The sequence below is a fragment of the Oncorhynchus mykiss genome, chromosome 12 (assembly GCF_013265735.2).
Source record: "Oncorhynchus mykiss isolate Arlee chromosome 12, USDA_OmykA_1.1, whole genome shotgun sequence".
Taxonomy (NCBI): Eukaryota; Metazoa; Chordata; class Actinopteri; order Salmoniformes; family Salmonidae; genus Oncorhynchus; species Oncorhynchus mykiss.
This window is the reverse complement of record NC_048576.1, coordinates 67,027,142-67,055,094: the sequence shown is the minus strand read 5'-3', so window position 1 is coordinate 67,055,094 and position 27,953 is coordinate 67,027,142. Positions and strand designations below refer to the sequence as shown.

The window sequence follows — 27,953 nt, the reverse complement described above, 5'->3', positions numbered from 1 at the left end:
CCTCACGTCTTTAAACCAGGTGTCATTGTCTGGCTACAGGAATTCCACGTTGGTGGAAACAACGTTTCTTCAACCAGTGTGTGCCCAGTGGGGTCTTAAAGACAGACTTCAACCGTTAGCAATATCAGATTTCTCTCACAACAAAATATTACTGTCAATACGTTTATCCAGTGGTGGAAAAAGTACCAAACTGTCAAACTTGAGTAAAAGTAAAGATACCTGAATAGAAAATTACTCAAGTAGAGGTAGTCACCCAGTAAAATTCTACTTGAGAAAAAGTCTAAAAGTATTTGGATTTAAAATATACTTAAATATCAAAAGTAAAAGTATAAATAATTTTTAATTTCTTATATTAAGCAAACCAGATTTCTTGTTTTTTTATTTATTTACGGAAAGCCACGGGCACACTCCAACATTCAGACATAATTTACAAACGAAGCATGCGTGTTTAGTGAGCCTCCAGATCAGAGGCATTAGGGATGACCAGGGAGGTTCTCTTAAGAAGTATTTGTGAATTAGACTATTTTTCTGTCCTGCTGAGTATTCAAAATGTAATGAGTACTTTTGGGTGTCAAGGAAAATGTATGGAGTAAATAGTACAGTATTTTCTTTAGGAATGTAGTGAAGTAAAAGTAAAAGTAGTCAAAAGATTAATAGTAAAGCACAGATGCCCCAAAAACTACTTAAGTAGTATTTTTACTAAAGTACTTTAGACCACTGCGTTTATCAAATAATACATGTACACAACTTCTAAGATCACCTATTCTGAAATGTTTATCTCAGATGGGACTTTTATCTCACCTGTATTATTAGATTGGCTACTGTACTCATGCATGTGTATTTCAGTGAATGTGCTATAAGTGTTTCCGAATAATGGATATACCGCTTTGAGTTGTACTCACTGTGTCAGTGGTGTAAAGTGCTTAAGTAAAAGTACTTTAAAGTACTACTCATGTCGTTTTTTGGGGTATCTGTACTTTACTTTACTATTTATATTTTTGACAACTTTTACTTTTACTCCACTACATTCCTAATGAAAATAATGTACTTTTTACTCCTTATATTTTGCCTGACACCCAAAAGTACTCCTTACATTTTGAATGCTTAGCAGGACAGGAAAATGGTCCAATTCGCACACTTACCAAGAGAAGATCCCTGGTCATCCCTACTGCCTCGGATCTGGTGGATTCACTAAACACAAATGCTTTGTTTGTAAATGATGTCCGAGTGTTGGAGTGTGACCCTGGCTATCTGTAAAAAAAAAAAGAAATAAACAAAAATCTATAAATTGTGCCGCCTGGTTTGCTTAATATAAGGAATGTGAAATGATACTTTTACTTTTGTTAAGTCTATTTAAATCCAAATATTTCTAGACTTTTACTCAAGTAGTATTTTGCTGGGTGACTTTCCCTTTTACTTGAGTCATTTTCTATTAAGGTACTTCTACTTAAGCATGACAATTAGGTACTGTTTCCACCACTGATCTGTGTGTATTTAGATGTATATACATACATTTTTTCCATGAGTGTGTAAAGCCTGTGTGTAGTCCCGTGTGGCTCAGTTGGTAGAGAATGGCACTTACAACGCCAGGGTTGTGGGTTCGATTACCACAGGGGACAAGTACAAATGAAAATACTTGCACTCACTATTGTAAGTTGCTCTGGATAAGAGTGTCTGCTAAATTACTCAAATGTAGCCGACACATGTGACCACATACTCAGCAGCACTGCATACATGAATGTACCTAAGTTGAGATGCACATCCTCTGATACGCCTGTCAACAGCTGAGGGAGAGAATACCTTACATTCCTTCACATTGCTAGGGCAACTCTCATTGGCCCATTCTAGGCCCTATGCTTTGTGGCAGTGGCATGGGCTTATGCTTGAGGTGTTGGTCATACCGGTTTAGCAAGGCCCAGGCATCCTATTAACAGTGCATCTTGTGTCTAACTATCACTAGATTTCTCCTGCCCACCACATAAGCTGGTTCACAACCCTGTAGCACTTGAGAGAGATGGCAGTTTACTATGTGAAGAGTCACTGCCTATCTTGCATGTATATATGGATGTGATGTAATAATAATAACACATTGGAGTGTCTTTTTGTTTATGAGGAAAAGTTAGGTGTTTTATTTTCCCCCCAAAACAACACCAAACAAATGCTATCTTTTTACAAAATAAAAAAAATACTATTCTGTGTGTGACTTCATTTTGTAAACATGTGGTTTATTAGGTATACTCTGGTAAACAATATTGTCATGTCAAATATATTACTAGTGAATATAACATACAATTCTTAAAATGAATAAACCAATAGCCGAATAATTGGCTAATTGTACTGACTAATTCGTGCAAAGTCAATCAAATCATGTGTCACAACATTGATGTAAAAATGACCTGTTAAATTCATGTTATCTTTCTCTGATGCGTCAGGAATTTGGAGAGTTAAGGGTTTATAACTAGTGCGTGTTTTGGCAACTGGGAAGTCTTGGAATTCCGTCTTGGAATTCCGAGTTGGATTTTTCCCAGTCGGAGTTAATTTTTCCCCGAGTCCCAGTTGTCTTGAATACCCTGAAGTTGGACATTTCCGAGTTCACAGTTGTTTTGAACGAGGCATATGGATTGGGCACACCTTTCTCACCTGGGACACTCGGATTTCGACGACGGAGTGACGTAGTGCTACGATATGACAAATGGGGAGGAAGCAAAAAAAAAGTCAGTCTTCTTTCACGCTGGCCACGTCCCTGGGTTATCCACGGGTTTCAGGTTAGTGTTTCGTTCTAATTTAATTGACAATAGGGAATAAATGAACATAATGCAAGTGCATTTAATTGGTTGAAACGAATGTTTGATTTAGAGAATTATTAGTAATTGTTTGTTTTGCTTCCATTGCGTTTGATATTGCGGTAGGCTATGTTTGATCAATTACGGATCGAATTTCGAGTGTTTTTGTTTACTTTGCTTAGGCCTGTTTTAAGTAAAACAACTCATAATTTGTTGGAGATTGGACATCTTGAACTTCAACTGTGCCACCATAGGAGATGTAAGTGAGTGCTGCAATTAGCTCTCACAGTCCCACATCATAATTAGACGTTAATCCATGTTTCTTAAAACATCTAATTTGGAAGTTTTAGCAAACGTCACATTTCGAAGTGTTTACGGTTAAGTTTAGGCATAAACTCCTAATGTTTAAGATTGGGGATGGGTTTAAAACAAAAATCACACATCTTCCTGTTGCTGAGTTCGAGTTCGTTGCAACCTTAAGAATCGGAGAAAGATGCCCATCCGCCATCCACAATGCTCACCGTTGCCCCTAGTGGCTGGTTTCCACGTGACTTCCCGATGTCCTCAGACATGGATGGACATCGACTATTGACTTGTATCACGGGTGACCTGGCTGGCCTTTTCAAGCGTTCTCAACATTTTAGCAAACATTTTCTGAAGCCACAACAGTACTGTAATTAGGCCTACCTTTTCTGAGCAACAATTGGCCCCGTTGTCGTAACATTATTAACTATCTATGGCTTTGAAGCGCTTGTGTGTTCACACGAATGTGCTCAAATCCAGGTGCCAAACTAGTTTTTAATCAACGCGTGGGATACAGGGAGGATCTAGTGATACGTTTCTTGTTCATGCTATAACATTGTTGCTTATTCTCACAGACTTCTGAGATGCAGTGAAAATGAGGCTATCAAATGCCGTTTATTTTCAACTCTCCATCTCTGCGTTTCACTCGTGTGTCTTCTGCTTACCATCTTTGTAGAAATATATGCATCCAGTTACTCTCTGGCCTCAACTGATTTAGGACTTGAACTTCCATTGCCCATGTCCTAGTCTTGGTAACATTCTAAGGTAAAATGGTAACATTTGTATTGCGCTCAAATTTGCTTTTAGAAATATGAACAAGTTGGCTATAAACACATTTCTGTCTCTTTAGTGTATATTTAGCTATTTTGATGAGGAAGGTTGTCAGTCACACAGTTAATGGCCTAGTTGGTGATTAAGGTGACAGTCCATACTTCCATCAGAACATATATGGGTAATGCTGAATGCCTATGGTTTATATAATGCTTTACAGATGGCCATCCAGGGTGAGCATTTAGGAATGTTGTATCCCGGCCTTACTGAAGGTTGCACCGTGTGTCTACCCCTGATTCTGGTTCTGATAAACCCAAGTTGTGGACAAGGGAGTGGCTATGGTATGCATGTGGGCCCATCAAATGTGATTTGACCAATGCTACGGTACAAGTATGTCCCACAGCCATAGATACAGTCCTGCACAATGTCAGCCATGTTGGAATTCTCTTGGAACAGGCTTGGAACTTGCAGTGCCGCCAAAGCTTATGTTGGCAATCCCATCAAAAAGCATCCTCCTTACCCCACGACACTTTCATTGTATGCCTCATGTTGTATTTCTAAACCTTGAACCTAGTCTAGAAGGTGGAACATCCCAGGTGTCCCAGTAGCAGCAGCAGTGTCATTGCGGCTGTAAGGGGCCCTGTGTGTTGATGCAGCTCAGGCACATTCCTGGAGCACAGGAACCTGTTTGATCACCCTATGCCTCCGGCACCTGATGCTGTCTTTCTCTCTCTCTCTCTCTCTCTCGTGACTTTCTTTATCTCTTCTGGCAGTTTTCTCCTTGGTGTTCCCGTGATCTGCTTCAAAGGTCATTCTGATTATTAGGCGTTCCTCTTCCAACCAAGACTCCGATGTTGTGATTGCTACTCTGGACTGCATCAGGAGTAAGCTACAGCAGCGGGGTTGTTTGTAGACGTTTTACTCTTGGTTGTTAGGAGTAACTTGGCAGTTGCTATGGTTGTGTTACTGTACACAGCTGTTCAGAACATTTGATCCAGATCCAAATTAATCAAGCATCCAGAACAGGCTCATGTTTTGTTGGTGTCAGGTATGTGTCAATAGTTATAAGTTCTCTAATTCAAACCATAAGAGATGCGGCTATCAAGAGCCCTTTATCAATGCTGACAGGAAGCTCTGTTTTTTTTTCCCCAAACGTCACCACACTTTCAGTCCGCGTGTTTTTTAAAAGGCCTGAGAAACATAGTTGCCCTCTTACTCAAAAGAAGTCTGTTTGTATCCTTGTTATCTGGTTGAACGACATATTCCACATCGTTATTGTGTGTGTCAGTCCCTGTAACATTCTTCTTCGTCCCGACTTAGCATAAAGCTGACCATGTATCATGACGGCATAAGCCTCAAGTCATTTGGTCTGCGAGATTCAGGAATGCCATTGTTTGATGGCTGTATTTTAGTATATTTTAAAATGATTTCAAAGCCACCCAAGTGAGTTTAGTTTCAGTTGACTACAGTATGTACTACATTGTTCATGACATATTGTAAATAATCAGCAACAGCAACTCGTATTACTCCCTGTAGAAATGAGAAAATACAGTCAATTACCTACAAAGTTGTTTGTGTTTGCCACCAGTTGATGGAGAAACTGTAATCAAAATGGCCTCCTCGGCTAAATGTAATCTGCGGGATATTGGAGTTTTTCTGTTTTTTTTGTACTCTGATGCCCCCTCAGTCAATTTTGCCAGCAATAACTACCATGTAATTTACTCGTCAACAACCTATTTTTCTTGACAAAATAATGATGATGACAAGACGAGAAGCCCTGGAAAAATCCTATTATAAATGACTTTTCATTTTAGTTGACAAATGTAATGAAAGGAGAATTCCGCGTGAAACTAATGTTTCACAATTTGACATGAAGCTCCTTTTCATCTGTTTTGTCCAATCATAAGCATGCATGGCTTAGCAGAATATTTCATCCAATCCTCTGATTACCTCTTTGTCTGTAATGTCTTTCTGTTGCGTGGGCTGTTTGAGCAAAGCTTGCTCTCCCACACACAGTTCCTGGAAGGTCACTCCACTCTTTTGAACTGATGTGCAAACAGGACACTAATTGTAACATACCTCAGTTAGAAACAACAATACTGTCATTGATTCTTTACTTTCCTATAGGCAGTTTTTTTGCTCTGATCACATCAGAAGCTCAATTTTGCCATGTTATTGGCTGTTCATCAGAATTTAAGCAGGAATATGATCTTTTACTTTTGAAGAGCGCCAACAACTACAGGTTAAACTCAAAGCATACTATTTAATGGTAAATAAACCTGGTAAACACCTCGTAGCGCTCACAAAAAGAATACACGCCAGACCAGTTATAATTTGAAAAGATAAGGATATGAATGCTAAAAATAGAGACAATGCTATAAATAACCATTTTAAAAGCTACTATGAAATTCTTTATAAATCCGCATTAAATAAGTTGGACTGAACCTATATCCTTCATGGAATCAACTATCAGCAGATAAAAAAATAATCACTAAAAATGGAAAGTAGCCCCCTATTTTACTCAAATGACAACATCAATCACTCAATTCAGTGCTTCAGAGTTCCATGTATCAAACAGTTATTTCCGTTATATTAAAACCAGGAAAATCTAGAGTCCCCTCCAGATTGCAGATTTTAATAAATTGCGACAATACAATTATAACCAAACTCCAATGCAGAAGAATGGCAGAAGTCTTACCAGACTTGATACATCTGTATTTATCATGGATCCCCATTTATTTTATTTAACATAAGTCAGTTGAACAAATTCTTATTTACAATGACCCTATCCCGGAAGATGCTGGGCCAATTGTGCACCGCCTTATGGGACTCCCAATCACGGCCGGTTGTGATACAGACTGGAATCGAACCAGGGTCTGTAGTGACGCCTCTGGCACTAAGATGCAGTGCCTTAGACCGCTGCGCCACTTGCAAGCCCAGGCAGCAGCTACTCTTCCTGGGGTCCAGCAAAATTAAGGCAGTTCTACACAATTAAAAACATTACATTTCACAACACATTGCAAGGGGTTCATGTTTTTTTGCCCTAGCACGACACAGCTGATTTTTAAATAATCAACTTATCAAGCTTTGATCATTTGAATCAGCTGTGTAGTACTTGGGCAAAAACCAAAACATGCACCCCTTGGGGTCCCGAGGATAGAGTTTGGGATATGCTGGTATAGTATGCATGTTATCGTGTGTGTGTGTGTGTGTGTCTGTGCCTCTTCAGTCCCGGCTCTTTAATCAGTTGTATTTTGATCAGTTTTCACTTGATGTGGAACAGAGTTCCATGTAGTCATGTGCCACCTCCCCATAGTCTGTTATGGACTTGGGGACTGTGAAGAGACCTCTGGTGGTATGTCTTGTATGGTATGCATGGGTGTCTGAACTGTGTGCTAGTAGTTTAAACAGACATGTGGCATTCAACATGTCAATACTTCTCACACGTGACTTTGAGCCAGGACAGATTGACACTAATTTTAGCTCTTGTGTACATTTAAGGGCCAGTTGTGCTGCCCGGTTCTGGACCAATTGTAATTTTGTTTTAGTGAATGATTCGTCCCAAATACAATGCTTTCAGTTTAAATATTTAGGATTTATTTCTTGCCACCCATTCTGAAACTGACTAAAGCTCTTTAAGTGTTGCAGTTATTTTACTTGATGTGGTAGCTGATGTGTGTAGTATTGAGTCATCAGCATACATACACACAGGCTTTACTCAGAGCCAGTCGCGGGTCATTAGTAAAGATTGAAAAAAATACAGCCTAGACAGCTGCCCTGGTGAATGCCTGACTCTACCTGGATTATGTTGGAGAGGCTTCCATTGTGTTCTTTAATGATAATGTCAAAAACTGAACTAAGAAAACAGCTCCCACAATCTTTTTATAAATGTCTCTAAGACAATCGTCCGTAATCTGTGTAAGTGCTGTCTGTACATCTTGAATGCCCTTCCCTATAAGCGCCATGAAAATCTGTGAATTTGTTTACTGTAAAACTCAGCAAAAGAAGAAACGTCCCTTTTTTAGGACCCTGTCTTTCAAAGATAATTCATAAAAATCCAAAGAACTTCACAGATCTTCATTGTAAAGGGTTTAAACACTGTTTCTCATGCTTGTTCAAAGAACTATGAATATGCACCTGTGGAACGGTTGTTAACTTCTCTGGGATATTTGGGACGGTAGTGTCCCACTTCGCCAACAGCCAGTGAAATTGCAGGGCGCCAAATTCAAACCAGAAATCTACTAATTAAAATTCCTCAAACATACAAGTATTATACACCATTTTAAAGATGAACTTCTCGTTAATCCAGCCACAGTGTCTGATTTCAAAAAGGCTTTACGGTTATGTTAGGTCAGCGTCTAGCCACAGAAAAACATACCTCTCCTTCTTTGGAAAATGGCTGTGTCACAAAATATAGAAATACCGTTAAAATTAATCACTAACCTTTGATCGTCACCGGATGGCACTCCCAGGACTCCATGTTAGACAAATGTGTTTTGTTCGATAAAGTTCATCTTTATGTCCAAAAACCTAATTTGAAATTGTTGCACTATGTTCAAAAATGCATTGTCTCAAACAAACACCCGGTGAAAGTGCAGAGAGCCACATCAAATTACAGAAATACTCATCATAAACATTGATGAAAGATACAAGTGTAAACACACAATTAACGATAAACGTATCCTTAATGCAACCGCTGTGGCAGATTTCAAAAGTTTTACGGTAAAAAGCACACCATGCAGTTATGTTAGGTCAGCGCCTAGCCACAGAAAAACCTACAGCCATTTTTCAACCAAGGAGAGGTGTCACAACTCAAATAGCGTTATAAATATTCACTTACCTTTGATCTTCATCGGAATGCACTCCCAGGAATCCCAGTTCTACAATAAATGTTTGTTTTGTTCGATAGTCAATTTATGTCCAAATACCTCCTTTTTGTTTGCGCGTTTAGTTCACAAATCAAAATTCACAGGGCGCAGGCACTTAGTTCAAAGTCAAACAGTTCCATTAGGGTTCGTAGAAACATGTCAAACGATGTATATAATCAATCTTTAGGATGTTTTTATCATAAATCTTCAATAATATTCCAACCGGACAATTCTTTTGTCTTTAGAAATGAAACGGAACGGAGCTCGCTCTCATGGCCGCGTACGTGACTTAGCTCATGAAATTCTGCCAGACCCCTGGTTCAAACTGCTCTTATTCGCTCCCTTTTCGTAGTAAAAGCCTGAAACAAGGTTCTAAAGACTGACATCTAGTGGAAGCCTTAGGATGTGCAATATGACCCCATAGACACTGTATATTGGATAGGCAATCACTTAAAAAAATACAAACCTCAGAATTCCCACTTCCTGGTTGGATTTTTCTCTCAGGTTTTTGCCTGCCATGTGAGTTCTGTTATACTCACAGACATCATTCAAACAGTTTTAGAAACTTCAGAGTGTTTTATATCAAAATCTACTAATTATATGCATATTCTAGCTTTTGGGCCTGAGTATCAGGCAGTTTACTCTGGGCACCTTATTCATCCAAGCTACTCAATACTGCCCCCCAGTCCCAAAGAAGTTAAGACACTAACAGCTTACAGATGGTAGGCAATTAAGGTCACAGTAATGAAAACTTAGGACACTAAAGAGGCATTTCTACTGACTCTGAAAAACACCAAAAGAAAGATGCACAGGGTCCCTGCTCATCTGCATGAACGTGCCTTAGGCATGCTGCAAGGAGGCATGAGGACTACAGATGTGGCCAGGGCAATAAATTGCAATGTCCGTACTGTGAGACGCCTAAGACAGCGCTACCGGGAGACAGGACGGACAGCTGATCGTCCTCACAGTGGCAGACCACGTGTAACAACACCTGCACAGGATCGGTACATCCGAACATCACACCTGCGGGACAGGTATAGGATGGCAACAACAGCTGCCCGAGTTACACCAGGAATGCATAATCCCACCATCACAGCTCAGACTGTCCGCAACAGGCTGAGAGAAGCTGGAATGAGGGCTGATAGGCCTGTTGTAAGGCAGGTCCTCAACAGACATCACCAGCAACAACATCTATGGGCACAAACCCACCGTCGCTGGACCAGACAGGACTGGCAAAAAGTGCTCTTCACTGACGAGTTGCGGTTTTGTCTCACATGGGGTGATGGTCGGATTCGCGTTTATCGTCGAAGGAATGAGTGTTACACCGAGGCCTGTACTATGGAGTGGGATCGAGTTGGAGAGTCCGTCATGGTCTGGTGCAGTGTGTCACAGCATCATCGGACTGAGCTTGTTGTCATTGTAGGTAATCGTAACACTGTGTGTTACAGGGAAGACATCCTCCCTCATGTGGTACCCTTCCTGCAGGCTCATCCTGACATGACCCTCCAGCATGACAATGCCACCAGCCATACTTCTCGTTCTGTGTGTGATTTCCTGCAAGACAGGAATGTCAGTGTTCTGCCATGGCCAGCGAAGAGCCCGGATCTCAATCCCATTGAGCACGTTGGGACCTGTTGGATCGGAGGGTGAGGGCAAGGGCCATTCCCCCCCCAGAAATGTCTGGGAAGTTGTAGGTTCAAAAGTGGGTACAAAAATGATCAGATTAATCTTGCCATTGAGAAAATTTAAAACAAAACGAGACATTACCTTTTTTAAGGTCTGTCTTGCAAAACCACGCATTCTTGCGTTCTAACTACCCACTATTCAAAGCGCTCTGAACAAATTAAGGGAATCTTTCACAAACATTGTCACATTCTAAAATCCGATGATAGTCTCTGTAATGTGTTTTCAGACCTTCCCTTGGTCATATTCTCGTGGGGCAGAAATCTCAGACCAATTGATACACCCTGATTTACCACCCCAAGATATTCCTGAGCAATGTCTATTTGCACCCCTACTGGATGAAAATTACAAGTGTAATGGCTGTGCTCAATGCAATGGCACTTATGAATGTAGATCCTTCAAACACCCACAAACAGGGAAATCGATCCCAATCAAAGGTGTTATTACGTGCGCCACTAAGGCAGTTATTTGTCCTTGTGGTAAAAATTGTGGGTAAAACAAAGCGCGAATTAAAAGTACGTATCTCAGAGCATCTTTTTTTTTTAATTAAATGTTTTACATTTTTGCATCTGAGCTCCTAGAGTATGTGGCTCTCCTTTATTTTCATGGGAACTTGTAGGTGCCTTGGTGGAGAGTGGGGTCACCATTAGGTGCAAAAACTTGACTTACCCAGTTGAGGCCCACTTTTTGGAGGCAGGCCACTCGATTTCGCCTCTGCGTTATATTGTCATCGAACATGTCACCCTCCCTAGTAGAGGGTGTGACCTTTTAGAATTTATTGTTAAAACAAGAGGCTGCCTGGATCTTTAACTTAAAGACCCTTGCTCCCTTCGGTCTCAACGTAGACTTTGATCTGAAGCCATTCTTGTGATTATTGTGACTTTTCCATTGTAATTGTTTGTAAGCTTGTGTAGTCTAAAATTAATCTATGATCGTATGCTATCCATTTGTTTTTTGTATGCTGCTGTTTTGTATGCCATTTTAATATTTGAGAATTAACCAATGATATTAGGCCACTCTTGGCCATGATTACATAGCGTCTTTTGACACTATAAATGAGTCATCCCGCAGTGTTTGTGATTATACCCTGATGAAGACAGCTTGGCTGTCGAAACGTTGGGTATTAAATTTTTGAATCTGAGCTCCTAGAGTGTGCAGCTCTCCTTTATTTTTATGGGAACTTGTAGGTGCCTTGGTGGAGAGTGGGGTAACATCGCACAGCAAGAACTGGCAAATCTGGAGCAGTCCATGAGGAAGAGATGCACTGTGGTACTTAATGCAGCTGGTGGCCACACCAGATACTGACTGTTACTTTTGATTTTGACCACCACCTTTGTTCAGGGACACATTATTCAATTTCTGTTAGTCACATGTCTGTGGAACTTGTTCAGTGTGTCTCAGTTGTTTAATCTTGTTGTGTAAATATTTGTATGAACATATGTTTGCTGAAAATAAATGCATTTGACAGTGAGGGGAAGTTTTATCTAGTCAAACAATTTTTTTACAAAAGTTTACTAAAGGTTGTTAACATGCCGATTGGTCGGCTGTTTGATCGAATGACTTGCTTCACTCCAGGCCTGAGGGGGCACACTTTCCTGTATGTTTAGATTGAAAAGATGGAAATAGGAGTGGCAATATCATCTGCTATCATCCTCAGTAATTTTCCATCCAGGTTATCAGACTCGGGTGGATTGTCATTGTTGATAAAAAAATTAAAATCACCTCTTCCACACACTTTAAGTAATATAAAATTATTAATGCATGGATGTATAGGTTCAGAATTTGTTGTTGGCATGGACTTTGTTGAAGCGCCTTTGGCAGCGATTACAGCCTTGAGTCTTCTTGGGTATGACGCTACAAGCTTGGTACTTGGGGAGTTTCTTCCATTCTTCTCTGCAGATCTTCTCCAGCTCTGTCAGGTTGGATGGGGAGTGTCGCTGCACAGCAATTTTTTTTTGTTGTCTTGGCTGTGTGCTTAGGGTCGTTGTACTGTTGGAAGATGAACCATTCGCCCCAGTCTGAGGTCCTGAGCACTCTGGAGCAAGTTTTCATCTTTCCCTCGATCCTGACTAGTCTCCCTGTCCCTGCCGCTGAAAAACATCCCCACGGCATAATGCTGCCGCCACCATGCTTCACCGAAGGGATAGTGCCAGGTTTCCTCCAGATATGATGCTTGGCATTCAGGCCAAAGAGTTCAATCTTGGTTTCATCAGACCAGAGAATCTTGTTTCTCATGGTCTGAGAGTCTAGGTGTTTTTTCGTAAAACTCCAAGCGGTCTGTCATGTGCCGTTTACTGAGGAGTGGCTTCCGTCTGGCCACTGTACCTTCCCCTGATCTGTGCCTCGATACAATCCTGTCTCGGACCTCATAGCTTGGTTTTTGCTCTGACATGCACTGTCAACTGTGGGACCTTTTATATAGACAGGTTTGTGCCTTTCCAAATCATGGCCAATCAATTGAATTTACCACAGATGGACTCCAATTAAGTTGTGGAAACATGATGCACCGGAGCTCAATTTTGTGTCTCATAGCAAAGGGGCTGAATAGTGATGTAAATAAGGTATTTCTGTTTTTAATACATTTGTAAAAATGTCAAACTGTTTTCGCTTTGTTATTGTGTGTAGATTGCTGATTTAAACGGTTTTATTTAATCTATTTTAGAATAAGTCTGGTAACAATTTGGAAAAAATCTCAAGGGGTGTTAATACTTCCCGAAGGCACTGTATGTGTTTACATCTCAACATTGGTGTGTTACTGTGGTGTTGGATGCTATCAAGGTTCTAAAGACATTATTCCATGGAATAGGATAACTCTGGAGTATCAGTAGATCGATCCAATTTTTTTTTTTACTGTGGAATTATATCTGTTTGATACTTTTGATAATCTCTCATGCTGTAGATTAGGTCTAATTTAAACTTTTTCAGGAAAATATTGTTTTGACTGAAATTAAAAAAAAAAGAGCTGACCAATTTAAAAATTGCTAGTAGAATCTGATTAATTTTGAATAATGCATTGTCTTATTCTTTGGTCAGTACTCCTGGACCTTGTCTAGTACTGCTTTGTCCACCACGGTTTTCATAAGGCCAAGCCAACCATAAGGTTGAGGAGATTGTGGTGGATTATGTGTAAATTGTCTTCCTCATTTTCCTGAACTTATGATCCAAGGGCCCACTGCAGCAGGGCAGCACACGTAAAGTGTGTTCCTGACACTTGAATTTCAAGAAAAGATGTCTTCAAGTCTATTTATCTGATTTCTCATCATTTAAAATGGGACATTAAAAAGCGTATGAAGCTGCTAAATGTGAAACCAGTTAAAATGTCACTTTTTTTTGTCTCCTCACATTACTGTTCCTTTTGTGTCAACAGATTTGTGTTTCCACTGAGAGAGAACCTTGTCGAAAAGCAGAGCTTACTTTTAGCGACATTGTTCATTCAATCATAATGATGGACCCTCGGGTGTGCCCACCCTCACTCAACAGCAGCCAATCAGTGATGAGCAATCTGGACAAGTCTCCTTCTGGAGGATTCAAGGCCGGACACTCACGGAACGACAGCGCTGGGTCATCACGCAACTCCCGCCAGGTAGTTTCTGAGCCGTTCCTTTTTATTAAAAGTGCGAGTGGGGTGTGCCTGGCTTTTGTATATGACGTGTCTCCTCTTTACACTATAATGCAACCAATGATGTATGTAACCATCATGAATATCTCTATGGATGGATGGCTGAATGGATGAAACCCACTTTGTGAGTATTAAGTTCTTTATGGACAATGCAACATTTTTATTTTATTTAACCTTTATTTAATTAGGCAAGTCGGTTAAGAACAAATTCTTATTTTACAATGACGGCCTACCCCGGCCAAACCCTCCCCTAACCCGGACGACGCTGGGCCAATTGTGTGCTGCCCTATGGGACTCACGATCATGGCCGGTTGTGATACAGCCCGGGATCGAACCAGGGTCTGTAGTGGTGCCTCTAGTAGCACTGAGATGCTGTGCCTTAGACCGCTGTGCCACTTGGGAGCCAAACTAATAAACTGTATTCCCCCCCCCCCCCCCCCATAGAACTCCAGGAACTGGGAGGTGTTGGAAGACCACATGGACATGGCTTCAGGGATCGGGTCAGGGCTGGACATGAGCATACCTGGTATCTGTGAGGGCTTCCTGATGAAGAGGAGGAAGTACCCTTTGAATGGCTGGCACAAGGTAATGTGAAGGCTATACTTGGCAAGCCAATTTGAAGAACAGTTGAAAGCCAATTGAAGCACAGTTTTGCTGTTTAGTTCTGTTTCACCATCACTCCTGACTTCCTGGGGTGTAGTAGCCAAATGGAAGTAAATGGCTGGAAGGGACTAATCCAGGGTTTCCCAAACTAATCTAAATCTCTCTCAAAAAAACATCTGTTCTCATTGCTACTGGTGTGCACTTATGAATAGACCCCTGTCTGATGTGGTTCTGTCGCTCTCCTTTCAGAGGTACTTCCTGCTGGAAAAAGGGATCCTCAAGTACTCCAAGACACAGCAGGATGTATGTATTCACAATACATTTCCAAAAACACAAATTCAACTCACGATATCAATCATTCTGAAATCGGTCAGTGCCGTATTGTAAATGTTACAGGCTATGTAATGCTTGTTTATACACGTTGGACAATACAGTGGGGGGTGGGGGTGGGGGGTGTGTTCATCCATTCTAATGTTCCACTGGTCAGATCCAAAGAGGAAAACTCCATGGCTCCCTGGACGTTAGCCTCGCTGTCATGTCCATCAACAAGAAGTCCAATCGCATTGATCTGGATGGTGGAGACTATTTATACCACGTCAAGGTACACTGAGTATCCCAAGATACTAAGAACATGCTCTTTCCATGACCTAGACTGACCAGGTGAAAGCTCTAATCTTTTATTGATGTCAATTGTTAAATCCACTTCAATCAGTGTAGATGAAGGGGAGGAGATGGGTAGAAAAAAAAACAACATTTTAAGCCTTGAGACGTGGATTGTGTGGCATTGATGGTGAATGGACAAGACAAAAGATTTAAGTGCCTTTGAACGGGTGCCAGGCACACCGGATTGTGTCAAGAACTGCAGCGCTGATGTATTTTTTTTTCACGCTCAACGGTTTCCTGTTCCATATCCAGAAGAAGTAGCATGTGTTGTCCCCAATTAACGTAATTATTCATGTCAAATTCACTCTCCTGTTAGGCCAAGAACAGTGACTTGTTCTACATATGGCTGACCAAGCTGTGTGCCCATCGTGTCTTCAAGAAGAATGAGGCCTTGGGCGTCCACCACGGAGTCCTCCATGCCCTCACCATGGGCAACAGCACGTTGTTGCCAGCCATGGCCAGTCTAGCCCAGAGGAACCAAGCTGCCATGCCAGGCATGGTGAGTGAACAGAGAAACAGGGGTGTGATGCAATGTGGTCTCCTACTTGCAGTGCTACAACCAAATACGCTCTGGTCACACCGAAATAGGTGAAGGTATATTCTGAATAGAACAAGAGGACTTTATACAAATTGGCTTTGACTGACACTTGACTACTCTTCTTTCTCTTTCCCTCCTCTGTCCCCAAATCATGTGGTTCCAGTACCCTCACTATGACAGCACTGCCTCGGTCTACCAGGCTGAGATGGAGGTTCCGCCCACAGCAGCCCCAGGGGTCAACAGCAAGGTGGCAGCGTGGCTCCAGCAGACCCACCAGTCCGATACCTGCTCCCAAGGTAAGGTACTTCCATGGTGAGGCTAGGGAATCAAGGCTATCATTTTACAATTCAGCATGAAATGAATATCCAGTTATTTTCAGAGCTAAGCTTTCACTCCAAAGCTTTATCAATAATCTTCTCTGACCCTTGACCCCCACAGAGCTAGCTCGTTCTCAGTTGGACTTGACTGAGTTGGCCCAGCTCATCCAGAGGCTCAATTGGCTGGAGAGTGACCAGCAACCAATCTCTAACAGTGACCTAGAGCGACGAATCAACATGCAGGTAAGGTCACCGCCCTAACCACTACTCTACAACCGCACGTGCTGTATATGAGATGTTCTCTATGGTTGGAAAGAATGGAACACCTGTGAGTGTGACATTGGAGTATTCATTTAGTGGTTGGCTGTTCTTTAGTCTGAGCATGTATATATTCTACCTGTCTTTCAGAATCTGACCCTTAATACCCCCAAGGCCAAGAAGGAGAGGAAGACGACAAACAAGATATTTGGTCACTCTCGCACCCTGTCTGGAGTCGAAACCCGCGGCATGGTAAGTTCTCATGTCCTATACAGTGGGTATCAAAAGTATGTTTTTCCACATTTTGTTGTTACAAAGTGGGACTGAAATGGATATAATAAAAAAAAAAAAGTAATTTATGTACAGAAAATACTCTGTCAGTGAAAAATACAATTAGACAATTTCCAAATTGACAAAAATGTAATGACTAAAATATAGTTTAATAAATATTCACATGATTTGTTTAGGCAAGCCAAAATGAGTTCAGGAGTAAATGTAGCTTAACAAATCACATAAGTTACATGGACTCACTCTGTGTGAATTATAGGGGTGATTTATTTTTTTAATGACTAACCTTTCCTCTGTCCCCCCCATACATAAAACCTCTAAGGTCCCTCAGTCAAGTATTGCATTTCAAGCACAGATTCAACTACAAAGACCAGGGAGCTTTTTCAAACGCCTCATAAAGAATGGCAGTGATTGGTAGATGGGTAACGATATCAAATCGGACATTGAATAACTCTGTGTGGTAAAGTTAATAATTGTGCTGTGGATGATGCGTTATACCACCTAGACACATCAAAGATACAATCGTCCTTCTGAACTGAGCTGCAGGACAGCAAGGAAACTACTCAGGGATGTTACCATGAGGCCATAGGTGATTTTAAAACGACTTCTATGGGTTCTATGGCTGTGATGGGAGAACTGAGGATGAATCAACATTGTAGTGACTCTACAATGAGGGCCTAAATGACAGAGTGAAAAGATGAATACAAATAAGTATACAGAATAAAAAATATTCCAAAACACTAAAGTAATCCCAGTGTGGAAAAAAAAAACCCACAAAAAAACCTGAAAAATGACTACTTTTTCGCTTAAATGCAAAGCTGTATGTTTGGATCAAATCCAACACATCACTGAGTAACTGCCTTCTTATTTTCGAGCCTGGTGGTGGCTGCATCATGTTATGGGCATTGACAAAGACTGGGGAGATTCAGGACAAAATGAAACTGGATGGAGATAAACGCAGGCAATAGCTTGAAGGAAAACATGCTTCAGTCTGCTTTATTCCAGACACTGGGAGAGGAATCACCTTCCTTGGCCAAATCTACACTGGAGTTGCTCACCAAGAAGATGGTAAATGCTCCTGAGTGGCCAAGTTAGTTGACTTAAATCTGCTTGAAAATCTATGGCAAGACTTAAATCGCTGTCTAGCCATGATCCCCAACACCTTGACAGAGCTTGAATTTTGAAAAGAATAATGGGCAAATATTGCATAATACAGGTGTGCAACGCTCTGATAAGACTTACCCAAGAAGACTCACAGCTGTCATTTCTGCCAAAAAAGTATTACTAACATGTTATGACTCAAGGGGGTGAAGACTTATCTCATCAAGGTATATTAGTGTTTAATGCTTGTGTTGATTGTTGACAAAAAAGAGAGCACAATTGCATCCATTTTGATCCCACTTTGTAACAGGAAAATGTGACCTCGAAGGAGTTGAATACTTATGATACACTGTACAAGACATTCGTCATTGGATAAGAACGTTTTCTGGACATTTGTGTCATGGCTGTCTCAGAATCCTCCTCTTCTACTTTCACCCACTGTTCCCGCATGTCCCCTCTCCATTTTCATGTATGGTTTAGGGACCGGTACAAACACATTGACACATTGCATTAAAAATAATCTGATGGTTGCACCCTAGTATATTTAAAGCTGACGAGATGGGTTTTTCTAAAGACGAGAAAAGTTAAAAACTCAGCAATAGAAATTGTAGAGATTCTACAAAAGAAGTAAGGCTACTAACATACAATATATAAACTAAGTTCCTGGCCGCGTCATGAAACGTTGCGCGTGCAGTTAGGCATCCCAAAGGGACTTGTTTTACAGTTAGGCATCCAAAGGGGCTTGTTTTACAGTTAGGCATCCAAAGGGGCTTGTTTTACAGTTAGGCATCCAAAGGGGCTTGTTTACAGTTAGGCATCCAAAGGGGCTTGTTTTACAGTTAGGCATCCAAAGGGGCTTGTTTACAGTTAAGTGAATGACAACTTCCAACTTCAGAGGCAGCTCATGCAAGCTAACAAACATGTTGTAAAAGACCATCTAATTACATGGCAGATGTCGTCTGAGGACTAGTTATCTAGCGAGCTAGCAACAGGCAAGATAAAAAATGTCAAAAAGACGGAGCTAGATAAAGCCAGGAGAATATTGTACTTGTTGAGAAATTCTAGCCATCAGTTTTCATGGTCATCACTCAATGTTGCGTTTGTCAAGGTCCCGACATCAATGTAAAGCTTTTCTGATACAGCTACAGGCCATTTTGACGCTAGCATGCGTGTGCGTCACTCGAAAGTGACACACACAAAATGGCTCTCTATACACATCAACCCCCCCCCCCCCCCCAACTTTCCTCCCTCCTTCCCCCTCTCCTCCCTCAGTTTACCTCCAGCCACTTGAGCACATCGTCCAACCACCTGAGTGTGGGGGCCGCCTCGGTGTCGTCCATCCCAGACTACGTGTACTCCCAGCTCTCCAACCCCCTCATCACCTCCCCCGAAGCCAAGAAGATCCAGCAGGACATCTGTGCTTTGTCCCAAAGGGGTAAGAGAGGGGTGTTACAGGGTTTTGGGGCTCATTCGATGGGGTGTTCATAAAGTTCCTCATAGGAAAGTCATGTGTAGAGCTGGTTATAGTGAGGCTGGTTCTGCAACATTAAAAAAGAGGACCTATGTAGACCACTGCAATCTGGTAGTAATTGACTTACTTTAGTTACTCAGGGATTTATGTTGGTGTGGATGAACACGGGAAATCAAATGAAATGACATTTGTCTGCCGTAATCTTCTTAGTTCATGCATCTCTCAAGTCCATCCACGAAGTGCTCGCCCTGGAACGTGAGCGGGTCCGACAGGCTTGGACCGGTCCAGACCTACGCTCCTCCACCTCCAATCAATTGGCCACCCTGTGTAGCACACTGTCTGAGGTAAAAGGCCCTGGACACACACTCACATATACAGTACACACGCTGAGATGGAACCTCCTGCTATACACTAAGAACATAAACCATTGTTTATGGCTCCAAAGGAGAGACCTACGTTTCTTTGTTTTTGTTTTTTCGGAAGTAACAAGAAGAACAGGAAGAGACCTAGCGACCAATGGAAAGGCTTTATTCACATTTAGTCAATAACACTGTGGTGTCTGTTTTTAAAACACACACAGCAGACGTTTCGATGGGCCACACCTATTCTCTCGCTTTCTTTTGCTCTCTCCTTACAAAATATAGTCCCGTCTCAGTGTGCTGCTGTTCAAGCGTGTGAGAAGCCAGCCAGAACTGGTTTGGGCTGTTTGGGGCTGGGACATCTCAGTACTGCCCATCAGGGGCAGAACCATTCCTCCCCTGCTCTCCTGTTTTGAGCCTGCCTGGATGAAACAAAAGCCTTTTTCAAATGTAAAGACACTTGTTCAAACATTAGATTTATCTTGGTGAAACAACTTAAAACCTCCCCCGAACGTATCTATTTGATCCGAGTTACTAGATGTTTCTGAACTTCACTAATTACTATGAAAATGGAACTAGGATAGTTTGTTTTGGTTGAACGCTGCATCTATTGTTTTGTCCTGGATGGATCTGACAAAGCTGAAAGAGTTCTGAGGGAAATCTTCCACCAAATGTGCATACTGTACATTTTGTCCAACTTACCTGCATATGGGCCAAGTTTGATAATGGGGAAATGAGCTTAATATTGTGCTTGGTTTTCATACAATTCTCTACAGTATACTAATAAGTCACTGTTTGTGTGTATCCAGCTGGAGGTGCAGTCTTGCCAAACCAAAGTTCATTCCCTGTCCCTTTCCTCTGGATCCACGGGGGGTTCCAAGGAGTCCTACAGCACTGTGCGTCAGGACCAGGTGTGTATTCAGCCGCCAACCCCCACTCGGCAAGAGGCAGGTTGCCACTTGTTTCTGAATGCGTGTCTGGCTGTGTACTGTCTGCCTGTATCTGTGTTTGTGCCTGTATGCATTGAATTCTCTATCAAGTGAGCAGGATTTTCTTCCTTAACTTTCTTTTGTAAGACATTATTGACATCACTTTTATCCATCTGAAAGCGTTGATTTTGTATGCTTCCTGTTAACTATAGTCTTATTACTTATTCTTCCTACTTCGGTCACCAGAATGCTGAGAAGACGCCCTCTAAGGGTTGCTCGGTGCAGCGCACCCCCTCGCTGGCCGACTCCATGGCCGAGTACTATGACGCCAGAGATGTCATCGTCTGTGAGAACTCCTCTGAAAACGGAGAAGATGAGTCTGATGAGTCCGGGCTGAGTGACATCACCACCACCAGTAACTCTGAGCCAGACGAGGTCCATGGTGAGCCGCCACTCTTTGGATATCACTGTTCAGCTGTGGTCCTAGAAGTAGAATGACTAGAACGGCCACTCTAAGGATGTGTTCTATAATATTGTGTTTGAGCAGTCCCATTATACCTTGAATACAGTTCGGTCTACGTGGTCCGTTTTTGTCTTTGAAAAATAAGTAACAATATGCAGTATCTAGTACAGCTGGGATGATAAACCGAAAATGATCACTACCGACCGAACCAACCATTTATCGAGGACGTTTTACTGATATCAATTTTTAACAAGAAGTAGCCTTTACTAGAGGAATGTGTAGTTTGAAATGAGATGTCTGTTGAATGTGGGCTGTTAACAAGACAATTAATGACCACAACCTTCAAATGAGTAGTTTTAAGGGTAATATAAAAATTAACTGGTGCACATTATTGTAAACTTGTCTTTTTCAATTTACCGCGATCATTTAGTCATTTTAATGTGATGTGGATTTGTGTCTATATCGCCCAGCTCTATCTAGGTAGTTATACTCATGAACTCGGCTGACACCAACATTGGGTGTGTATATATGTAATCTGTGTACAAATGTATTTTTATTACGTTTTCTGAACATAGCTTCCACTTTGCCTGCAGAGGCAGTATCACCGGACCAACCGCAAACAAAAGGTATTTTGGGACTGGTCAAACTGAAGTATCGGTGGAGTGGTGGTGAATTGCGGCCATATTGGAAGTCCCATATGGATCGTTTAATTCATTGATGCACATAATTTATTTGAAGACAGTACATTTTCAATGTTGTACATGCAAGCATACTGATTGGACCCTGAAAACGCCCTATAGTAGTCTACTCATTTTATTACCATGATTTTATCATCTCTCTTTCTTCTCCCTCTTTGTCCTCCTGAGGTGTCTCTTTGGTTGTGTGGGACTGGTGACAATTTAACAAACGCATTGTCTAATCTGTATAGATATTTCATTCTTTAAACATCATACCCTCCACCTCAATCCAACATCAAACTCTAATTTGGGAGATGGAGAAATCGAGTGACTGTCATTACTTAATTTTTCTTCCTGTTTCACCATCCTCCTTTCCTTGACAGCTTTGGGACTTCAGACATTTTAAAGGGATGGTTCAGCGTTTTGGCAAAGAAGCCTTGATTTTGACAATTTTAAAATGCATAAAGAAACAAGGCAACAAATAAATGTACCAAAAATTGCTGAGGATTATATGCACAAGTCTAAAGATTTGTTTCCATTGTGGTCCTCTAATGGTTGCCGTGCAAGTTAAAACAAGAGACATTGGCACTCTGGCATACATTCAATCATACAGAATGTCTATTGTTTATCTACTTAAGATCTTGTGGATACCATTTTTGTCTCTGCGTCCAGTATGAAATGAACTGCCAAAATAAAGGATACGCCAACATGGCTCTAAATAAGGCTCTGGGCCACCACGAGCCGGCAGAATAAAGGATACGCCAACATGGCTCTAAATAAGGCGCTGGGCCACCACGAGCCGGCAGAATAAAGGATACGCCAACATGGCTCTAAATAAGGCTCTGGGCCACCACGAGCCGGCAGAATAAAGGATACGCCAACATGGCTCTAAATAAGGCTCTGGGCCACCACGAGCCGGCAGAATAAAGGATACGCCAACATGGCTCTAAATAAGGCTCTGGGCCACCACGAGCCGGCAGAATAAAGGATACGCCAACATGGCTCTAAATAAGGCTCTGGGCCACCACGAGCCGGCAGAATAAAGGATACGCCAACATGGCTCTAAATAAGGCTCTGGGCCACCACGAGCCGGCAGAATAAAGGATACGCCAACATGGCTCTAAATAAGGCTCTGGGCCACCACGAGCCGGCAGAATAAAGGATACGCCAACATTGCTCTAAATAAGGTGCTGGGCCACCACGAGCCGGCAGAACTACTTCAATGAGCCTTGGAACTCTCTTGGAGGGTTGCGACACCATTCTTCCATGAGAAATTCCATCATTTAATTTGGTGTTTTGTCGATTGGGGTAGAAAATGCTGTTAAGTGCCGCTCCAGAATCAACCATAAGTGTTCAATTCAACCTGGTCTCAGAGCATTTCGTATTATTCTGTCATGTAAATCCAAGACACTCCATATGTTTCGTATGGTATGTATTCATTTGTGGAATCCATCGGCCATTTCTTATGTTACAAATTACAATTTGTATTATATGTTACGAATTTGCAAAACGGATGTTACGAATTCTAGCTAGGCGGCTAACGTTAGCTAGGCTGTTCAATTGGGTTGAGATCTGGTGACTGAGACGGATAGTTTTTAATGCTCATCGAACCATTCAGTGACCACTCGTGCCTTGTGGATGGGGGCATTATTGCCATTCTGGAAGAGGCCACTTCCCTCCGGATATAAATGCTTCACCGTAGGTTGAAGGTGATCACTAAGAATGGCTGTGTATTAACAGGCTGTTACCTTGCCCTCTAAGGGGTTGAGTGGCCCCAAACCATGCCAGGGAAATGCACCCCACACCACAAGGGCTGCCAGTCACCTGTAGTTTTGCCAGCCAATGCTAACTATTGTTAGTGTAATGACGAAGTCAACATGAACAGCTAGCATGCTAGCTATTCCCATAGACTTCCATGCATTGTGCTAACGCTATTTGGCAACTTCCTTCAAACTGAACACAGACATAAAAGGGTATCCACAAGTTTATCTGACCCTGGGAGAAAATCTTGAACTCTCTCTTTAAGGGCTGAATCATGTCTATTTTTTTTAAATGTTCAAGCCTTAAGTGCTGGGCGTAATTGTAAAAAAAACATGTGAGATTCAATAGGAAATGTATAGAATTCCATCTAACCTTTGTATGCCCTCTCCCCCTGGCAGCCTCTTCCACCCTGAACTACCGCACCAGTGTGTCCAGAGCCCCGGACATGGTCAGCACCGTGCCCACCAACACAGGCCGCCGCACCGTCCTGCCCGCCAACTGTGTCGACAACAGCCACATTGGCATCATGACCATCCTGTACAACAACATTGGCAAGGACCTGTCACGTGTGTCCATGCCCTGTGGCCTGAATGAACCTCTGAACCTGCTGCAGAGGGTGAGCGAAGAGCTGGAGTACTCTGAGCTTCTGGACATCGCCAACCGCACAGAGGACCCCTTCGAAAGGATGGTAAGGTGGCCCGACGTGTGCCTGACATTGAAACGAAGCAGCTCAAGTATAGGTTTGTGCTGCCATACCAGTGTTGGTGCTGATTCAAGTAAATTAGATTTGTAGATTTGCTTAGTTGAAATCTGAAAAAAAGGTCTATGCTTTTTCAAATCAAATGCTATTGGTCACGTGCCGAATACAACCGGTTTAGACTTTACCGAGCCCATTCCCAACAATGCAGAGTAATAAAAAAAAAATAAAAAAAATGATAACACAATAACAAGGTTATATACAAGGAGTACCAGTACCAAGTCAATGTGCAGGGGTGCCAGGTAGTTGAGGTAATACAGTATGTACATGTAGGTAGGGGTAAAAGTGACTAGGCAATCAGGATCAATAATAAACAAAATAGCAGCAGCGTGTGTGTGTTGGAGTGTCAGTGTAGTATGTGTGTGGGTAGAGTCTGTGCATTAGAGCCATTGCAAGAGAAACTGTGAAATCTACAAACAATGAATGGGGTCAACTTGAATTGCAGATTTAGCATGTAAAATACTATAGTATTTTGTGGTAGCAGTTTTCTTCAGGTGCCATTTGATGGGTGTGATCTCACTCATCCATTTTCCCATACCTTATTTTTCATGAAGCTGTACATTGGCGTTTTCTCCATCTCTGGCTACGCCTGGGCTACCTGGCGGAACCGCTACAAGCCCTTCAACCCCGTCCTGGGAGAGACTTACGAGAGCCACCGCAAGGAGCGCGGCTTCCGCTACGTCGCTGAGCAGGTAGGACTTGAATAATCCTGACCCAGAATCGTCCTAGATTCCATCTGCACGGCAAGTAACCCTTAACTGATCCAGGGTGTCTTCCACTGAAGATTCAGTTATTTAAGGTTTTTCCTTTCTGTTCCCAGGTCAGCCACCACCCGCCCTGCTCCGCCGTGCACGCAGAGTCTGAGAACTTCACCTTCTGGCAAGACCAGCAATGGAAGAACAAGTTCTGGGGAAAGTCTTTGGAGATAATCTCCTCTGGTCCAGTGAATGTCAAGTTGTCAAAGTGAGTGTTTATGCAAATTCCATCATGATTATTCGACCCCAAAAAAAAGAGGTAACGTAACCCTACTTTCACTTCGTCGTTTTGAATGTCTTGATCCGTTGTTCAAAGTAGAAGCTCGGGGACAGTGTTTTGATTGAGCTGATTGAAGATTTGAAAAGGCGTTAGCTTGCCAAATGAGCTGTAACAAGCCTGAAAGTATCATTTACTGTGTTTATTCAATGAAATGTTCATAGTATTGAAACCGGCTCAAGTGGTCATGAATTTGAAGAGTGCACGTCTTCATCCAGTTGCATTAAACCCATGTCTCCCTCTGCCCTCTAGATATGGGGATCACTACGAGTGGAACAAGGTGGTGACCTGCGTCCACAACGTCCTGAGTCAGCAGAGGTGGCTGGAGCACTACGGCGAGGTGACCATCAGAAACACCAAGAGTGACCTGTGCACCTGCAAGATCTCCTTCGTCAAGGTGAGACCCCTGCCCGGTGCCCACAGAACATAAAGCTCAATTGAAGGATAACCCCACAATGGGACCCATAATGAATACAATAAAAGGTTAACAGCCTGAATGGGGTCTAGAAATTTGTCAAATCTCCAAAGCTTTACATATGGAGGTACCTAACAAGTCTCCATTGACGCGGCCCCCTCTCTCTCTCACTGCGTCTCTCCCTCAGTCCCGCTACTGGACCTCAGAGACCAGTAAGAACGAGGTGCAGGGCCAGGTTCTGAACCAAGCGGGAGAGGTGGTCCACCGGTTCGGTGGGCTGTGGCATGAGGGCATCTTCTGCGACACCCTGCCTAACCCGAAGTGCATCTGGAAGCCCAGTGAGTACTGCTATTATCTGAACAATCTATTATTTGCTATGTACGATAATCCTAATCTCTAATCCGATCTTGATATTATAGTTTATCCTATAAAATGGTGTAATCCACACCATTGTGTCTATTATATTTTCCCTAATCCACACTATTTCAGTGAATTCTATCTTATGGATGTTTTCCTCAATCCGTGAGTCCGTCATCCACTCTATAGTACCAGCACTATGTATCGCCTATGTATCGTACCCTATTTCTCCCATCCCCAGACCCTCAGCCTGATGACCACTTCCAGTACTACGGCTTCAGTCGCTACGCCAGGGAGCTCAATGAGCTGACCCCTGAACTCAAGAAGGTCCTACCTCCCTCAGACACCCGCTACAGGCCAGACCAGAGGTGAGACCACCATCCAACCTGCTCAGTAATGCGTACGTAGAGGATGTTCAGCTGTGTGCACTTCATTTAGATTTGTCAAATGCATTGGAAGTAGGGCTAGGAATACTTCTTGAACAGGATCTAACCAAGAGAAACTCTGGGTCCTGTACAGTGGGTCATGTGGGTGATATCGTTCAGTGACATCTACTTCCTCAAATGTCAGGGAGCTGTGTTGTGCATTGATGTGATGCCACAGCCGATGTGGCTGCGTGCGATGGTACTGTACACACAATTGACCCTGTTAACGCCTTTTTGATCCGGTCATGCAGAGTGCAGCTGAATGTCGTATCTCTCCACTGTTCTTTCCCCATAGGATCCTGGAGGAGGGAGATGTAGCTGGGGCTGACAGTAAGAAGGAGGAAGTAGAGCAGAAACAGCGGGACCGACGAAAGGAGCTGGCCAAGAAGGGAGAGGAGCACGTGCCTCGTTTCTTCAGGTGAGTCTCACCAACCGTCCCTTACGCAATCAAAGAGCATTTTATTGTAGAAACAGCAAGGCAGTGGTCATCATCCCTGCTTATCCAGGGTCTTTGTGATTAGCTGAATCGGGTGTGTTAGGGCAGGGTTAGAATAAAAGCCTGCACCTGTAGCTTTTCCATGACTTGTGTTGGTGACCACTGACATTATATTGTGTTCATGCACAGTATCTGTTGATGCCCCTTTTTTTTTTATAAGGTTACCTCACACTAGAAAGTAAATATACTCTTCCCTCCTTCAGGAAAGAACTGGATGCGGCCGGGAATGATATCTGGCTGAGCAACGGAACCTACTGGAAGATCCGCGATCAGCCAGGCTTTGCCAACACCAAGAACTTGGATCTGTGGTGTTGAGTAGACCTGGCAGAGCCTCCTGTCATTTTGGCTTCATCATAGACTGAATTCCCAATGAGACTACTGAACGCAGATACTAACGTTCCACTGACGGGAAAGGTGAAGGGAGTTTTGACTGCATGGATGAATCATTCCAGGGTGACTGTCTGCCATTGGAGAGAGGAAATGTCAACATGGAGTAGATGAGGACTACTATGGATCTTTTCCTTCAAGTCTGATGTTCCCACATTGATGCCGATCTTCCACACCCCAGTGAACGCTCTGGTGTCCGCAAATATAAACTGCCTTGAAAATCACCAGATTGAAATTGGTTCATGCATTTAACTGTCAAGTTTACCCATTGGTGGTCGGAGATCCAACATAGAGTTTTGAATAATGTTACCTTGCATGTTATAGAGATGCATGATGCTTTTTGTCAATGTAATATGTCTATATTTAAACACTTTTACTTATTGACTTTTTAGGTCTATATGCAGATTTATTTAAATCAATTTGTGATATCAAACTCTCACTCTAAAGAGGAACTAACCGGGTAGGGGATTGTTTTTAAGACTGCTGTGGATTTAATGGGGTTTTATGGGGTAAGAAGGGCTACCTCTTGCACTCTCGATGGGTCTTACTGTGTTTTTGTATATTTAGTTGTACAGTACTTTACATCTTTTGGACTTGTTTTTAAATAACACGTTGGTTTGAGTCACTGA

General features: G+C 42.3%; 1 protein-coding gene across 5 annotated transcripts; it reads left to right on the top strand.

Moving 5' to 3' along the window:
• The first annotated feature begins 2,615 nt into the window (after positions 1-2,615).
• On the top strand, positions 2,616-27,949 carry LOC110538081 (oxysterol-binding protein-related protein 7). Of its 5 annotated transcripts, none has more exons than XM_036938117.1 (23): positions 2,616-2,765; positions 13,776-13,991; positions 14,472-14,612; positions 14,880-14,933; positions 15,118-15,231; positions 15,610-15,792; positions 15,995-16,127; positions 16,270-16,391; positions 16,557-16,658; positions 18,276-18,281; positions 19,068-19,230; positions 19,477-19,610; positions 20,435-20,536; positions 20,801-20,996; positions 21,611-21,643; positions 23,854-24,143; positions 24,767-24,904; positions 25,033-25,175; positions 25,497-25,641; positions 25,847-25,997; positions 26,258-26,384; positions 26,737-26,859; positions 27,141-27,949. In XM_036938117.1, exons 2-23 carry the CDS (start codon positions 13,851-13,853, stop codon positions 27,250-27,252), a joined length of 2,853 nt encoding a protein of 950 aa, XP_036794012.1. In that variant the 5' UTR covers positions 2,616-2,765; positions 13,776-13,850; the 3' UTR covers positions 27,253-27,949. The 5 variants fall into 5 exon arrangements, with proteins under 5 accessions (XP_036794012.1, XP_036794010.1, XP_036794011.1 ...); XM_036938115.1 differs by having other exon boundaries at positions 21,593-21,643; XM_036938116.1 differs by lacking the exon at positions 18,276-18,281 and having other exon boundaries at positions 21,593-21,643.
• The last annotated feature ends 4 nt before the right edge of the window (positions 27,950-27,953 follow it).